The sequence below is a fragment of the Apteryx mantelli genome, chromosome 9 (assembly GCF_036417845.1).
Source record: "Apteryx mantelli isolate bAptMan1 chromosome 9, bAptMan1.hap1, whole genome shotgun sequence".
Classification (NCBI taxonomy): Eukaryota; Metazoa; Chordata; class Aves; order Apterygiformes; family Apterygidae; genus Apteryx; species Apteryx mantelli.
The window spans coordinates 23,699,487-23,716,628 of record NC_089986.1 but is presented as its reverse complement, the minus strand read 5'-3'; the positions used below and the strand labels follow the sequence as shown (position 1 = coordinate 23,716,628).

Sequence of the window (17,142 nt, the reverse complement as noted above, 5' to 3'; positions counted from 1 at the left end):
AAAAGCAGGTTGACCTAAAGCTTTAACCCATTGCTCTGGACAGTCTCAAAGTGCAATTGAGCACACAACTGTGGTTTTGTTTAGCAGAGTCTGGCCAGAAATGTGTTAAAAACCTCAGTCTAGAGTATAAGTATATGCAGAGTGAGAGGATGCATGAGGAACAGGACATTATGTTGCCTGTGATGTCAACCATCGTCAGTCGCACATGAACTCAAAGCAGCAATTCCAAAGTGCTCTTGGACAGAAGCATTTGCAAAGCTGCAGGAGGAACTGAACTTCAACTCTGCATGCAGTGCTATGCATAGTTAACACTTCATCAAAGCAGACACGAGTTTTATTTTGGACAGTAGACTTTATTAGAAATTTTATCCTCATTCATCAGTAAATTCACATTAAAATATGCTGAAGGCAGCTCAGTCTAAACATTCGACATCCTGCCATAACAACAACTTCCAGTTTAAAAACTAGATAACTGATCAGGCAGATAAATTGAAACATGTAAGAAATGCAAATAGAAAGCAGCATCTTAAAAATGGGATGAGCCTGAAAAATTAATACATTTCAGGTGGAGTTGGGGAAAACAAAAACAGATCAGTCCCCCCAAGATGGGAAACAGTTAAATGAGAACTCCACAGACTCTAAACAGATAAATAAACATTATAACCATACATACATTAAAGAGAGAACCAAGTATTTAGAGTTCATACCACATAAAAATTATAAATTTGTTCAAATAAAAAAGTGACAAGCTTTCTAAAATACAAATATCCTAAAATCTTGGGATAGTGAACACTTTGTTATAAACTGCAGAACTTTGGAGGGATAAGATTTGGTCTTGAAAACAATGGACTGCTTCTTACTGTTACCATAGCCAAAAACTGATCTTTCAGACTTACATACCATTTTTTCCTCTCATGTTTTTAAATCACACACTCTCCTTCTAGATGATAAACTCTATTTTTTTTTAATGTTAAGATTTTAAAATATTATAGGCCTGATTATGTTGAGTGCTGAACACTCAAAGCTCTTAACTCTGGAAACCAAAACCTAAGTTTATCCATTTTTCAGAATTTACCTATGGAGATTTTTCCTTTGCTAATTAATTATAAGGGATGCCTGTGTGTGTATGTGTAGGGGAGAAAGGGAGAAAAATCACACTACTGAAGAATGTTCTGTCCTGCATGAGAATGGATCTTGCAGGCCAGATTTTCTGTTGGCATTTATCAGAGTCAACAAAGATAAACCACTATATGCCAGCCAAGGATAATGGCCTTCAGGACTGTAAACAGAATAGGCAACAGATAACACATGAATCTAGATCAAATCAATGTTTTCACATTCTTGAGTAATCCCCCCACAGTGATCTGCTATCACTGGTTCAGAAAAAAAAATATATATTAAAAATTAAATAACACTTAAGTGTCCATCATGAAGATTAATATTTTGTTGTAAACAATTTTCTGCCATTTGCATTGATTTAGTCCAATGTGAGGCCAGAGGGTTCTAGACGTCTTACTGATACTGTAAATAATTTTTCAGAGACAGAGGCAAAGGTAGAATTTCTATGTCATGCAGGCGGTCTCTGCCAAGAGCAAAACGGATTGATCTTCGGCACAAGTCCATTAAAGGCAGGGGTTCCGCTGAAAAAAATGGAAGAAAGATGACAGTTAATTTTTCAGCATCTCCACTTACAGTGGTTATTATTAACATAGATTCTGTATTGTATTAAACAGTCAAAAGGATAGTGGTGGTATTGCAAGAAAAAAAAAGACAACCTTGAGGTAGCTAAGATCATTTATCAACAGACGTAGGGACAGAATTTTCTGTTTTTCACACATAATAAACGAGTGCAGTTTCAGACTGAGTTTCCTTATCTATAAAGCTTAAAACAATCCAGAGCCACCCTCCAGACTTCTAAAGTTTTGCAGCCTAACAGGTTCTTGCATTTCCAGCTCTCTAACAAAACAAAGAGCCTCTACTCTGTTTATAAGACAACATTCTTCATGTTTCTGTTAACATGAACTAAACTAGCAACTTCTGACCCTTACATACCAGCTCCTTCTGTGTCTTAGGAACTGGAAATGGTGCTTATGGGTAACCAAACTTCTCAGCAAACACGACTTTTCCCATAACAGTTTCTTAGCCTTTCTTACTAGGAAATTTATAGGAAGAAAAAAAAATTCTCAAAAATCTATGGGAAATTTAACCTCTTCCCCCAGGAATAAATTAGAGGAGGAGGATTCAGCTGACCAGAGGACACTTTGTGTGTGCGTGTGTTCTGATATATACACAAACACCCCCAAAACATACAAACACCTCTCGATGCTCTGAATATAATTTAATAGGAGTGAATTCAGTATCTGTCAGAAATGCCTGACTGATAGCACTTACGACTGGAGACCCAAACACAGTGATCAGCGGCATCTCAAACCACCTCACCCCTATATCCTACCCTGATCTGCAAGACTCGTGCAGAATTGCAGGAAGATCATCGCATTTCCACCCAAGAGCACGGACAACCCCGTGACTGCAGGATTGGTAATGGGTAGCTTTATGCAACAGCAACTGCAATAAAGCCTGAAAGTCTCTGCCCAGTTACGTCTACCTTGAGGAACAGCTTTAACTAGATGAATTAGGTTGCACTTGTTGGTTTAAAAGGATAATAGCTGTAAAGACTACAGAAAACAATTTTTACAGAATGAAAACCTTTATTAATAGCCTTTAAAATCATAGTAAGACTTTCAAATAGGAGAAAAAAATCCCTCTCATGCCTATATCATAGTGGTAAGTTTTTATGAACTTGACAGATTACTTAAAAGCCCTCAGCATTGTACCGCTCTCGGTGGTTTTGGCAAGAGTTCTTGCATGTACCGCATATGTAGATTTACACATACTACATATTAATCTACCAATCCTTTAGCTAATACACGATTTAAAAATTTACTTGCAAAAATCATTACAAAGCACAAAATACCAGCTTTAATGATTGCTTTTGTATATTCAAATTGTCTGCTCTGGTGACACATGCCTGCCTTCATGGATTTTCAGCCACTTATCAAATGGTGTTTGATTTGTATAGTCCACAGTTCAGTACAGCGTTTCCCAAAAGTGTCCAGTGAAAAAAGTTAGCATTCTGTAGTATGCTGAAAGACTAGAAATGATATTTAACTTTATAACCACTTCAGTGACTTGGATATGGAGTCTACTTCTCCATAAAGCCCACTTCTACTTCATTAAGAATTTTGGCTATTAAAAGATTTTAAAAAAAATTCTCTTATTTCAGTAACAAAGTAAAATTTTCTATACATTGGTGTAGTCAATTTTTATTTTTACATACCAGACTTACAGACATTAAATTTTAGGGGGTGAAGCTATAAAATTCATTCACCAGGATTAATAAGTAGGAGCAAAAGCAGCTCTTGTGGTCCAAGACACAGACTACAACACATCCTACAGGTCTTACGCTATAAACAACAATTTTCCAAGTATCTTCCCAGAATCTCTGAGGTCCCATAAAGAAGGTGTAAAATAAAGATTAACAGTGTTTCAAGCCATTAACTGATCATGTGGCTTCTTTTTCTCCTAGACAAAGGAATATGCAAAATGCAGCCATCTGTGCAATTGTTCAGCCAGGCAGAGTTAATTCTAAACTTGAAAATATAATTTAAGGAAAGGTTAAAATATCTTCTGAGTTTGAAATGCTAAATGAATATCTCCTTTCTTACTCACTTCCACAGGGAATTTACAAATGCTATAGAAAATACCCCTAAGTGTTTGCAGCAGCTGCTAAATTACAAGTACTGGTTATGTTTTTGCAACTTGAAAATTTAACTATATTCTTTTATTCTCCTCTCTATCCAATGGCAGATCAAACTTACAGCAAAATTAGAACAGATTTGGTATATAATACAAACAAAAGTTATGTTTCTGGGGGGTTGGCTTAAGAGCTTGAAGAAAAATATAACTATAGCCCTTTAAGTAAAACTGTGCAGCTGTGGATAGTCCTAAATAATAAAAAATTAAGTTCAGGAAAAAATATTACCTTAGGTTTTGAAATGGTTTATGTGATGAATGTAAAACTATTTAAGACTGAAAATTATCAGGCAGCCTAACTCAACAGAACCATTATTCAACATTTGCTATATGTCTTAATGCAAGCACTTCCCATTCATCACATCTCCGTTTTTTACTACATATTTTACAAATGAGGATTATTTGGAAAAAAGCTTATGCAGGTTATTAAGCAGCTGACGCCAGGTTCTGAAATCTGGGTGTTTGTACAAATATGGGGAGAGGGCAGGCGAAAGCGGGCATGGAGATGGTGAAAACCCGCCCGTGGACCCGTGTGCCGGGGAGGCTTGCGAACCCGGCGCCTGGCAGCACCCCCGCAGCCTCCTGCCGCCATTTGGGGAGAGGGTTCAGCCGCGCACCCTCCGCCGGCACCGGCCCTGGCCCAGGAGGGCCGCCCCGTCCCCCTGCGGGTCACCCGCCACCGGAGCCGGGAGAGCAGGCGGCCAAAGCTGCACCGTGGCCCCACTGAGCAAGTGGATCAGCAGCTCCGATGCGCTTCCCGTGCCGGAGCCCAGGCCGGCGGGAATTAGGCTCCCATCAGCAGCCCACGGCACCGAGGCACCGGCCTGCTGCGAAAGCAGGTTGCTACTCATCTGCTCTAACAGCGGAACCGGCTCTTTCACACACACACAAACACCAAAATTGTTTCAGGTTTTCATGGAAATTCAGTCAGATATAAAAGTTCACGAGTGTTACGAATCACTTGGTCCATTTGGAAAGGAGAAGTTCAACCATCTCAAGTATATTTTGCTAGGTATCCCACCTAAACCACACGAACAGGCTTGAGGTACCCAAAACATTCAGAAGCACTAACAGTATTTCCAAAATGAGATTTCCAGCTGGCATTAAAAGGGCTATTGAGCTCATACAAATAATGCTGAGAAGAGCATGTTCTAATAGCGCAAGAGACGGGGAGAGGAATATTCCGAAACCATGGGCTCATCTGTAAATTTAACTACTGAAAAACCAGCTTCCTTTTAGAACATTAAATATTTACCTTTGAGAAAGAAAAACTTGTAGATCTAAAGATATTAGCTAACTGATGTCCCAGCCAAGGGCATAAAATGATGAATTAGAATGTCATAATATGTAGCACACCTGATGCACATTATTTTTCTCCTCTCGTTAAATAATCTTTTTATTTTTACAATAAGCAACAGTGGAATGAAATAGGACCAATTCAAGCCCTCCAAGAAGAATCCGTATCCAGCAATTTGACTGGCGTTATATGAACTCCAAAGAAGGAATGAATTGCTAACCTGAAATATAAAATTGTAAAGAAAACAGGATTCACAAGAATGGCTCTTTGTATTGAGTTCCCAACCAGGCTAAGGACCTCGCAGTGAGCTATTCCAGCGCAAGGCAAGCTTCTTGCAGGAAACGCAGCGTTTCCTTTCAGGCTCCGGCAGAAGTCAGCGGAGGCGGCGCGTGTCTAAGGCTCTTCTGGTTGCACCTGGGACCGAGCCTCACTCCAAACCCCTGCCGCGTTCCTGCACATGTTTTCAGGAATCTTCTCCTCCTTTGAGGCTTCTTAGGAAAGCTCTCCACCCAAAGGTAGCTCCTCGGAGCTGTCACATTACAGAAAACTATTTTTCAGGAGAATAAAAAGTGAAAAGATAATACTGCTTAATTTCCTTATCTCCAAATTTTGTACCAGCAGTTTTCAAGAAGGCCATTTAAAGAAAAACAAACTTCTGCTTCCACTCCTTCTCAGAAGTGTATCTAAAATACAGTCCATGACTCCATGGGTCAAATTAAAGAGTATTCTGTTGGCAAATCTTCCTTTTTCTACACTATTATATGCACTTCACCACCTGAAAACGTGAGTCTGAGAAAAGACACAAGTAACTCTACTCATTCAGAGCTACATTTGACCAAATGGTGCACGAAGCATCTTAGCTTTAACTTTAACAGAGAGGTGAGAGAGGTGTATAATGTTATACATAGACGTATGTTTTAATGGTATTACTGATGGTTAAGGACAAAGGCAAAACAAGCCTCGTAACTAGAAACAACTGTGTGTGTGAGCATTTCTCCAATAAATATGCATGTGCAATAGCAATTCTCACATCATTAAAGGCTGAAAAATTCACTTAATTTTGGCAACCTGTAGTTATTTAACAATCTGGCGCTCCAACAAGAATTCCTCATCTTTGTAAACATGCATTTATAATGAAGATACTACTCAAGTCATTTAACATCCAATAACATTAAACATTATTAACTGCAATGTTACATAATGCTGATACTACTTAGGCAAAAGAACAGCTTTTAGCATGTGACAGTTACCCGCCAAATGACAAAACCCACTTTTGAAAGGAATTCTTAAAGCTGTAAGAACATGTAACATTGTTCAAGGTTCACTGCTTTCATTAATCTACAAACTTTTATTTTTAATCTTATTTTAGAACAATTTCTACTGGGGGGGGCAGAAATCAAAGAAAAATTAAAGCTGGTTGAAAAAATGAAGCAATCTTTTGTGAAAATCACTTCTCACCAAAAATTAAGGTGTTATTAAGCAGTTACTGAGTTAGTTATTTTATAGCTCTACTTAAGATAACAAATTACCTTATATTTAGGGCTTTTTTGCCTTGAAAACTTAATAAAACACACTCTGTATTCAGTGATATTTCATATATGTGATTGCTTCCAAATGGTGTAGGCAGCTTTGTGTAAAAGTCAGGTAAAAAAAAGCCAAAATACAGTGTTACAAGACAGAGATGCAATCACATACCAGTAAATAAGCAGACGACATCTCCCAGGACCTAACTTTGCTGACTTAACAACAGTACCATGAGTGAACCACCACCTCATTAGCAAGGCAACCACCAAATAATCTCTCCAGTGCCAAAATTTACATTATGTGACAAGGGGAATCAGATGAAGCACCAGCAGTTCAAGAACGGAGAAAGCAAGCAACCTCTGTGCAAACCTAGTAAGTGCCTGGTGCACAGAGAAGAGTCTTGGAAACTAGGAAAGCATACAATCCCTCTGTTCGTAATTTGGGTCGAGCGTTCTTAAACACCCGTTGCGTATGTGCTGGATATTGCCCGATGCCCCTTCTGCCCTCTCCTCCTTGCCATCAGCAAGAGCGGCGTCACGCAGCCTCCTGCCCTGCGGTTCTTTCACTGCTCAAGTTTCGCCTCGCGCTCTGCCGAGATCAGCCGACGTTGGCGCCTGCGGAGGGATGACGTCCCCCAAAGCTCAGCCCTGCACCAGGAGGCCACGAGACGCCCGTCCAAACGGCCGCACGCAGGACCGTCCCTCTGCTGCCCACGGCCAGCTCAGGCGCCAGCTACGACCTCCCACGACCGCGCTCAGCCCCGCTTCTGTGAAGAGTCAAACCCTGCCCGGCGCGCGGAGCACACGAGGAGTGTGGGGGACACCATCCCGTTGCGAGTGGCTTGCCATGCCAGGGCGCCAGTACAGATCGCATCTCGCGTTAGGGAACGCAAGGCAGATGCGTACAGAGGATTAACACAGACGGATGAAACACTTTGCCCGTCCCAGTCACGGCTGCCCTTCCCCAGGACAGACGGGGAAGGAAGCTCTCTCCTAGGATTCCCTCCGCTCTTTAATGACCCGACTTACTCGTCGGACAACTCCCTGCCCCTCGCTGGGGCACCAGAGCGGCCACCACACTGGAGTGTAGCACTCCCGCTTCATCTTCTTCTTGAATTTTCCCCCTCTTTTCCCCCTAGATATTAAAGCGCCTGCTAGAGGATTTTGATGGGGCCCAAGTCTTTCCATTAGGGTGAATTAGGGCATATTGGAATTTGTAACTACCATTTAATTATCACATACAGTAAATATACAGCTAGCAGTTTTCCTTCCAAGCTTTCTGCCAAAGCTTAATTATTGTTTTAGTTTTATACAGTGAGGGCCAAATTCATTCTCCCACATAATATGGTGCGTAGATACAATCCTTTTGACATTTTTATTGCTTCCCTGATGCAACTAATGGAAAATCTGACTCATGTTCCTTAAATGGCACATTCTAAAGAAAGGAAATTGCAAATAATATTTTAAAGAACACAGGCTATGACCAGTCATAAAAAACACTAATAAATCTCCTAACAGCAATGAAAATTTAGGCAAAGCATAACAAGATAAAACAAATCACTTATCTTTTTCCCACAGATGTCTTTAAGCAATGCAGTCTAACACAGTTAACTATACAAATGAAATACCTTCAAACATTACATTCTAATTACAGCTCAGATGCTCTAGGAGAATTACCACTCACAAGAATCCCACATTAAAACGGAATCATCATGGGGTTTTGTTTTTTGTTTTTTGTTTTTTTTTAAGAGTCATGGTAATTTTTCTCTCACTCCTGTATTGATCTCTCCGAGAGCACCAGGCTCCTAGCAGACTGCAGCCAAGCCCACCTTGTCCTCAGGAGCCACAGGCTGCAACGCGCCCAGCTCCCGCGGCCGCCGTTCCCGCGCGGGCAGAGCCCATGCGCGCCTGCCTTCGCCGCGTGCATCGCCTGCCGCCCCGCCAGCTCTCCCCCGTACCAGCGGCTGGGAGCTGTCGTGCTCTCGGCTTCAAGAGGCACCGGGTGGCAGGTGGTGCAATTTTGTTATCCGTCAAGGCTGATAACACAGTCAGCAGCTCCAGCAGCTGTCTCTCCGGACACAAAGTTTTATGCATTACCACATCAGCACCTTATTTTTAGCAGACTGGGAAAAAAAGTAAAAATATAAAACATAATAGAAACCTCCCCCCGTATCCAGCTAACCTGTGCCCCTCTGAAGTTCTGGCACATGAAAATAAGAGCATGTGAAAGGGGGAGCAGAAGGCAAAAGCTAGAAGAGCAAAAGGACTCGGGCACATTTCCATCCTCCTTGCCTGCATGCATCATGCTCGTGTAAGAGGGTGGGGGTGTTTTACAGATACCTTTGGCTTTTAAGTGTAAAATACAGTTAATCACTGTTTAAACCTTCAATTTAGCAGAATTAAGCTGAAGGAGCAGCAATGAACAAGCAGATATCCTCCAGTATCATTTGGTTTCAGCTAATGTTCTCCAGGTGTGCTTTCTTGAGAGGAGAAGAGTTGAAAAGCAGAACAGAGAGCGCAAATGAATAAAAAACACCCCAAAGCCCGGAGCCTATTGCTAGGGCTTGGATAGAGAGCGCATCACTTTGAGCATGAGTCGCGTCTCCTTGCAATCCCCCCCCCCAAACACATTTTGGTGTTCGTAATCTCTGAGGAGAAGGACACAGGACTTAGACTACTGGTCTTGACTCAAGAAAGCACCGGAGCACATGTCTAAATCCAGTAAATTCAATAAATGCTTAAATTTCATGCTTAAAGATTTCAAGCCAGTAGACTTAAGCATCTGCCTAATTGCTTTAGTGAACCACTGGGGTTATAGGAGTGTTCTCCCTCAAAAAGTAATTTGTCTACATTTGCAGGAAGACTGTATATTGAAAATCACACATATACCTGTTGCAACCTTCTTTTGAGAAGCTCAATGTGCTTTACAAATATTAACTCAGTGCAAGTCCCTGCAAGAAGTAAGCAAAGACTGTTTAAACAGTATTTATTTTACTAATAAAGCAACAGCAACAAACAGGGGTTAAATGCATTGACTGGAGATTTCGTATAAAGTCTGTAACAGAACTTTAAACGTTAACTCCTTAGCGGAGCCCTGGGGAGCCCAGATGCTCTGAGAGCAAACTTGTTGATCACCCCGTGAAACTAAATAATCAGATGGAGCTGCTTCTCTCTTTTATCCTCCCCTCTCCTCCCCCTCAAAGAAACAAAAACAAATGCCTGTCCTCTTTTCCAGCCTAAACCGTGAACATTTTAAGTTTAAAGATGAGGATAACAAACAGGAATGAAGCAATTTACTGTGCGAATACACCTAAGAGGTTTGCTACCCATTTACTTAGAAATAAAAATAGCCCCTCATATGCAACGATGCCAATAGGTCTAGACAACAGGTCTTGCGTATGCGAGGAGAGACACACGATAATCTCTGGATTAACAACACTAGCTGTCAGGTTGGGTCATTGGTAGCTTCAGTTTAACTGGGCTACTGCTCACAAATTCAGCAATCTCACTTATAAGTGATGAGACAGAAGGAGTGACAATCTTAGTCTATTTGAGTGCAAAGTATGAGTTTATCTTAAGCTTCGTAAAGAAACATTCACGCAGCTAGCTGCCATATCTTCATCTGAACTTTTAATATTATTACAATCCTTCAAAAGCTGATGTTTAACTATGCCCCAAGGGTCTTTACAGCTCCTCACCATGACTTCAGTGGGTTTCTGCCCGAACAGTACTGAAAGAGAGTTCTGACCCACCAGGTGGCCATATGATCCACCCAAAAAAGGGCTCTACGTCCAACAGGTTTAATATGTAGCAGCAGGTATAAAGTCTGGCCCAGGGCCAGAATCCGCAAGCAGATGCACTATGACAGTGCACGTGCCCATCTCCTGATAACCTGCATTTTCTGAATCAGCTAATTTAAATGTACATACACATTATAAGAATTCCATTTAAAGTAACAAAATCACAGGTATGATTCATATTTGAAAACATTTTAACACACTATTTCTCCAAACCACAGATTCCTAAATTATACTGCTCTACATCATTCAGAAGCTGCAGAATAGAGGCAGACAATAATGAATTTTATTAACAGATGAGTGGCTTTTTAAAAAAAGATGACAAAGCCCTATAATAAGCCTTTGTTACAGCTTCATAGATTTGCATGCTGCCAGAAAAAAAAAGAGGCTATACTGGCCACTTCCCTTCTGAAAGAGGAAACAATGCATATGATTTTATTGCAAATTCCCTGTGTGCATCAGGAAAAGAGAAATAGGAGGGAAGAGTTGGAAAGATTTGTTTTCTGATGTGTCATTGTTTGTTCTTCTCCTTCCTTCAAATACTATCACAGAACTACTCTTCTCTTTGTATCTGAAAACACTTTGAAGGTAAACTGAGCCAGTTATTTCAGTGATGACCTAAATGTTTTGCAGTAGGAAAGCCACCTCCCATAAATACATGTTCTTTTAAGACAAACACTCAGAACAGTAAAGTGCTCGCCTAGAGACGGGCCGAAGCTACAAACGTTGGCTCCTTGGCTCCTCCCAGTTCAAACTTTCCCAAGTTGAAGGTGTTGGGAATGAGGATTTGGCTTAGATGAATCTCTAACACAGCCTTTATGGCTTTTACTGTCAGAAGCACATTTATCACCATTGCATTCAGCTTGTGTATGCCAGGCTGTAAAGATGGAAGCTAAAATATATCAAGGTGAGAGAAGATTAAAGCTTGGATAAGAATTTCACTGAGTAGATTCACTGGAGTTCAAAGCCAGTGTTGTTCAGGGGGTTATGGGCAGATTTATAGGCAAAGTATTAACCAAGAAAGTTGAAGGAAAGTTCAGGTTTCAAGGAAGCACCAGTGGGGACAGCTGTTGCAACAGGAATTCACACAATGCAAACAATGGAGCAACACGATGACTGAAGTAATTTCTTGCATTTTCTCTCTTCGGGAAATAAGTACTTCATAAATGCGCATATAAAACCCATGCACAAGCATCTGTCTATAAAAACTTCTATTGCTGCAAACAAGTCTTTATTGCTCTGCAAAAATACATATTTTCTCAGAAATAGTTTTCAGGTAACACCTTTGCCATCCCTCATTCCACTGGCACATTTCTGCTTTAATAGTAGTAGTAGTAGAGCATAAGAGTAAGGCGTCCTGGTGGAAAACCTAATCATATTTATTAGAATATTCAAAACTAAGTTTGTTGTTCATAAGCACATCTTATATTATGGGTTAATCTGAGAGAGAGAAAGAGATTCGAAAAGGCAAAACCCTGGACGTGCACGCTCAGCTCACCCGGTCACCCGCTGCCCAGCCTGCCCTTCTCCCCCGGCCGTGTTTCCCACCTGCTGTATTTTCCAGGGCAGATCCATTGCGTGCACGCAGGAGTTCACAGCACCATCTTGGCTTGTGCTGCGCCCAGCCCACTGGGGCCTCCCAAGAACTGCTAAACACTACATTAACACATGTCCATTCAAGATTGTTATTGCTTTTAACACAAATAGTCTCAGCTGTAACCTATCATAAGTTTTCCATATGGGTGCTTAGTATTATAGCATACAATAATTTACTTCATTTTGCAATTCAATTGAGTCAAAGCATCTTCCGTATCATATTGCAGCTTTCCTCAAAAAGTGTCCTTATATTGATGGGGAGACAGAACTGATGACTGTCCTACTTAAATTTATATAAAATGTGCTGAACTGTTTAAGACAATAAATATTTGACTACATTCCTTGTATCATTGTTACATTACATTTTCTTAACTGCTTTAATTTAAACTACCCAGAGGCTCCAACATATGCAGATTTCCTCAAACCAAGCAAAAAACTGGCAGCAGACTAGAGATTAAATTTTAATGCAATTGTATACAAGCTAATGATCTCCAGGGGAGATCTGCAAACCTGATGCATCACGTTGTTCCTCTAGTTTTGATATCAATAGAATTACACTCGAATAAATCTGGAGCAATGAAGTTGCAAATTAGGTTCAATAGAATCAATTTGATCCTGTTAGTTTAGTACCATTTGTATTTTCATTTCTTGAAAGTGATTTTTTTTCTTAAGTATCATAGTTTCTATTGGCACAAAATGGGTACCGGAGACGATCTGAATTATTTTCATACTGAATTTAGGATTTGTCATTGCTCCTCGTATGCAAACACCATGGTACTCTCTGAAGAACAGTCTACAGCATTCATTTGAACACAAATGTGCTCCTATATTAGATGCAGAGTGCACAGTGCTGCCTTTACTCCGAATCGCTTAACCCTTCTCATCACAAGCTCCTGTATTTTGCCTCAATCCAGGCAAAGCTCTGTCTGCAACGTCACGCTGCTGCGCCTCCGCCTAAAACCAGCACCCTTGGCATGTTCTATTAGAAATGGCCTGGCTACTCTGGGGAAAGAAAAGGAAAAAGTACAATTCCCATAGGAAGCATCCTGCTATCATTTTATGTTGTATGCTTTCGTACCCTGAGTATGGGAGAGGGGTTTGCCACTAAAGGGGCGACTTTTTCTGTCCTGCACTTGCAGAGGGCTCCAACATGAGAACAAGTATTAAATCTCAAGAAAAAAACTCTTGTATTTCACATGGGATTATTAGAATCTGAGAGCTAACTCCGTGTTTTGTTAGCACTGACAGTCTCCAGCCCCAGGGCGGCAGAGCTGGCCAAAACTTCCCTGTGCGTGGTCCTTTCGGCAGCCTTGCCATCAGGAGGCCTCCTCTCCTGCCCTCTCCACGCCATCTTCTCTGGCCTGAGCAGCTGAAAGGGGAGCTGGAGCTGGGGCCGGGGGCTGCTCCTGTTCCGTATCCACACGTCGCCCTGCCCCTCGCAGCACTGCCGGTGCCGAGGGAGCGGGAATTCGAGAACCGGACCTGCAGCGGTGCACCAGCCCCGGCTCCTTGCAGGCTTCCTCCAGCCGCCCAGCCCCAGCCACCGGGTATTTCCGTCGACCCGCTCGGACTACACCTAAGGACTCTTCTCCCCCTAGCCTCGGCTTGCTGCTCCAGTGAATTCAGACACAAAACGAAGGACAACAAAAGGGACCAGCAGCTTTTACCCCAGCCACCTCTCTCCTCCACACGCACTGCTCCCAGCGGATAACGCCCAAAACTCGAGCTCCACATCTGAGCCTTCGCCCTCTTGCTTCGTTATCTACCCGTGGCTTCAGGACCACCAGCTAAACAGGACGTAACTGATGTCAAGCAAGATGAGGAGGAAAACATGTACGGCTGAACTGCTAAACAGTGTCTTTTCACTGTGGAAGCAACTACAAAACCCTGCGAAGGGTCCGTGTTTATTGCTCACCGATTCATTATCAAATTTGCTTCATCTACAAGCGGCCTTTGGCGAGCCCCAGCTGCCAGCTGGCTAATGCAGTTGCACAGGTGTAAATGAAAGCATCGTTTGGCCTGCAGAAATGCTATTACTGACAAAGAGTCGTCTAGATTTTCAGATCCCGAAGTCAATCTGTAATACCGGCAGTTAAAAAAAACCATTGCCTCCGGGAAGTATTTCACAAACGAAGCAAAGCTGAGCAATTCATTCACCTACTGATGTACTCGTAAGCCTCTCATTTCTGCGGGAGAGGGAATCCCACCATCCTACTCACACAGCTGACTTCAAATACAAAATTAGAATGAAAGAAACAACATGTACCAAAATCATTGTAACGGTTTCTAGCTGTTTGTGCTTCCACAGAATCCCCAAGAGGTTTAGGCGGTCGCCGGAAACACTCAGCTCACTAGGATATACGTACCCGACCCCACAGCCCTACCTCCTGGACAGCACGGGAAAGGCCAAGGTGACCTGCTTGCCCCAAGGCCTCCACAGCTCGGTTCTGCAACCGAAAACCAGCAAGAAATGAGCCAAAGAAAAAGGCATATCCTATCGTGCATCTGTATTTCCAGTTCACGCCAAAGCACTGTACTAAAACTAGGTTTGCTTTTAGCACAAACACTTACTTATATTGGGATAATAAATAACAGCTCAGGTAACGCACCGCAATGCCCCTGTGGCCAGCGTCTAATGCAGACCAACAGATGACAACCCCAGGGACACCAGCTTGTCCGCGGCTATTTATAACACCAGGAACTCGCTTTTATAGCCAGGCACCTCCGTTCCTAATGCCTAGTCGCCTGATCACGGCGACCACTGCCTAGTTTTAAAGACCACATGGAGAGCGAGGCGGAGGGACGCACCACACGGCAGTATGCAGTTCTCCATTAATAACTGCACCCGTGCACAACTCTCAGTGCAGTGACAACAACTGCGAACAAGAGAGATTTAAAGTGATGTTTTCCTCTGAAACTAAATACAGGTTATAGGCATTTACCTGTTAATCTCCCCAAAAGAAAAGCGACTGTGGACAAGAATGTAAAAAAGGATGAACATGGGGGAAACATTTGAACCACCCTCCGCTCCTCGCTACGTACATATTTTATTTATTTTAGTGGCAGTAACAAACCATGGAGATTAGCCATTCAAAACAGCTAGTACAATTTGTTTTTAGGTTTAAACAAAAGAAAAGACAGAAAATATATGAAAAAAATATTTGCTGGAATTAAGCTACTTATACTTAGAAAAATGCTGTGACTAATAGCACAGAAAAATTTATTTCTAATATTCCGCAGTTCTACAATTGGGGCAGATGTACAGCGATTTCTTAGTATAAAATATAAGCTAACTTCAACGTGGTTTTCCTGTACGGGCATTGGTATATATGCAGGTTAAAGTTTTCAAGAGTAAGTGATTTTGCCCAAGCCACTATTAGATACCTCATTAAATGAGTTGATTCGCTAAAGCGTCAAGCAGGCAGCAGCTCTTCATGAAGGCAGTAAGGCCATTTCTAGCCCAAGAGAAGGAATGACATTTTTGTCACCTTTTCCTTTGATGCGTTATTTATAGTTTGGGCTATGACATTCTCAAAGTCACCAACTAAGGTCTTTAACTGAGAAGTTGATTATTTTGAGATATATATTTCTTTTTTATTTAAAGATTGCAGGATCAGTTTGCTGCCAAATTCCCATTATGTTTGAATAGGGTTTGGACATAAATGCCTTTAGTATCAGCACTATTTCTTTCTTTTTCTTGGTTGTTTACAAAACCAAACAAAAAATACGAAAGACAAATTTCAGTCTCATTTTGTGAGTGTGTGGAGTGTGTGTGTATAAACATACATACATACTTTTTTTTTTTCTTTTAGGCTCCACCATGATTGTTTTGTTTTCCTCCAAAATTTCTGACCTATTCAGTCAAGTAAGTCTGTCTTATTTTCTCCTCTTATCAGCTGTCCTCTTCCCTTTCTTCTGTGCTCCTATTCTCAGAGCCACCAGAGTGCTACGCAGTGACCTCGGGTTCAAAAAGGAAGGACCCTTCTACCTGCAGGTCTGTGAACACCAGCTGTGGGGAGGTTCCTTTTTTATTCTAAGATCTGGGCAATAATGATGCAGCAAACGAAAAGCTAAAATATCAAATGCAAGCTCTTCAACTCAGTGCTTAATCCAGGAACCAAAATATTAAAAACACATTCAGAATTACACACAGTGCACAAAAATGCTTCCCACTGAATTCCTCCTGCTCAGTGTCGACTCAGCCTTTTTCACTCCATCAGCATCGTCAGTAAAGCCAAAGGGAATCTTGCCAGGGTAAATACCGCTAAATGGGGTCCCCATCCATAGATATTTGGCCTTTTTTCCCCCCTTGCTTGTTGCCAAGTCATTTCTGATGTCAATCTGCCTGTAGGATAAAATGGATATATTTTTTTCTAAGTAATCACAGGTTTGAGATAAGCAGCGAGCCCAGAAGCGTAAGAATCTGCTCATGCCATTTTGATGTCTCTGAGGATATTTCAAAACTAATTAAGTTAGTCATGTAAACAATGACTGAGTAAAAAGCTACACACGGTTTTTCAACATCATTCTTGCTAGGGGTGGGAACAGCTATGCAGAGCAGACTTCCTAGGAAGTTCGTTTAATCCTCTCCAAGCCCACCACATCATTTATCCGTTTACTTTGGTTAGGCTTTTACTCCCCTCGAGCAGAGATCAAGACCTTGTGCTTGTTTTTAGTCCTATTTGACGACAGAGAGTGTCAAAAAGCCTTAACCCGCAGCGGGTCCAGAGGGGCCGGGCGAAGGCACGCGGGCAGGCAGGGAGGCAGGCAGGGAGGCAGGCAGGGAGGCAGGCAGGGGGCCCAGACGCGCTGCTGCCGAGCCCCAGCTGGGGCGACCCAGACGCCAGGCCTGTGCAAAACATTACTGAGACAGTCAAAACCAGCTAGGGAGCAGTAGTCATTACACCAAGACCAGTGAAAAATGTCACCGAAAAAAGAAAAATAAAGGCAACTCTCCTTTCTCTGCGTTATGCTTCAGGATATTTTTGTCAGTACAGTGCTTATACTTTATGTCTTCTCTGCTATTAATTGCTTAAATTTGTATGCTGGTGTCATTCAAATAATATCTGACAAATCTTTTTTAAAGTGTATGCTTTAATTTTATTTACTGCTGCAT

General features: G+C 41.8%; 1 protein-coding gene across 2 annotated transcripts in view; it reads right to left on the bottom strand.

Annotated features, from left to right (window-relative positions):
• Positions 1-338: 338 nt before the first annotated feature.
• The window catches only part of SPSB4 (splA/ryanodine receptor domain and SOCS box containing 4), a 97,636-nt gene continuing 80,832 nt past the window's right edge, over positions 339-17,142 (bottom strand). For both annotated transcript variants that reach the window (XM_067301472.1, XM_067301473.1), the window contains exon 3: positions 339-1,640. In XM_067301472.1, the coding sequence (XP_067157573.1) occupies positions 1,513-1,640 (128 nt within the window). In that variant the 3' untranslated portion in view covers positions 339-1,512. The remainder of the gene's footprint in view (positions 1,641-17,142) is intronic.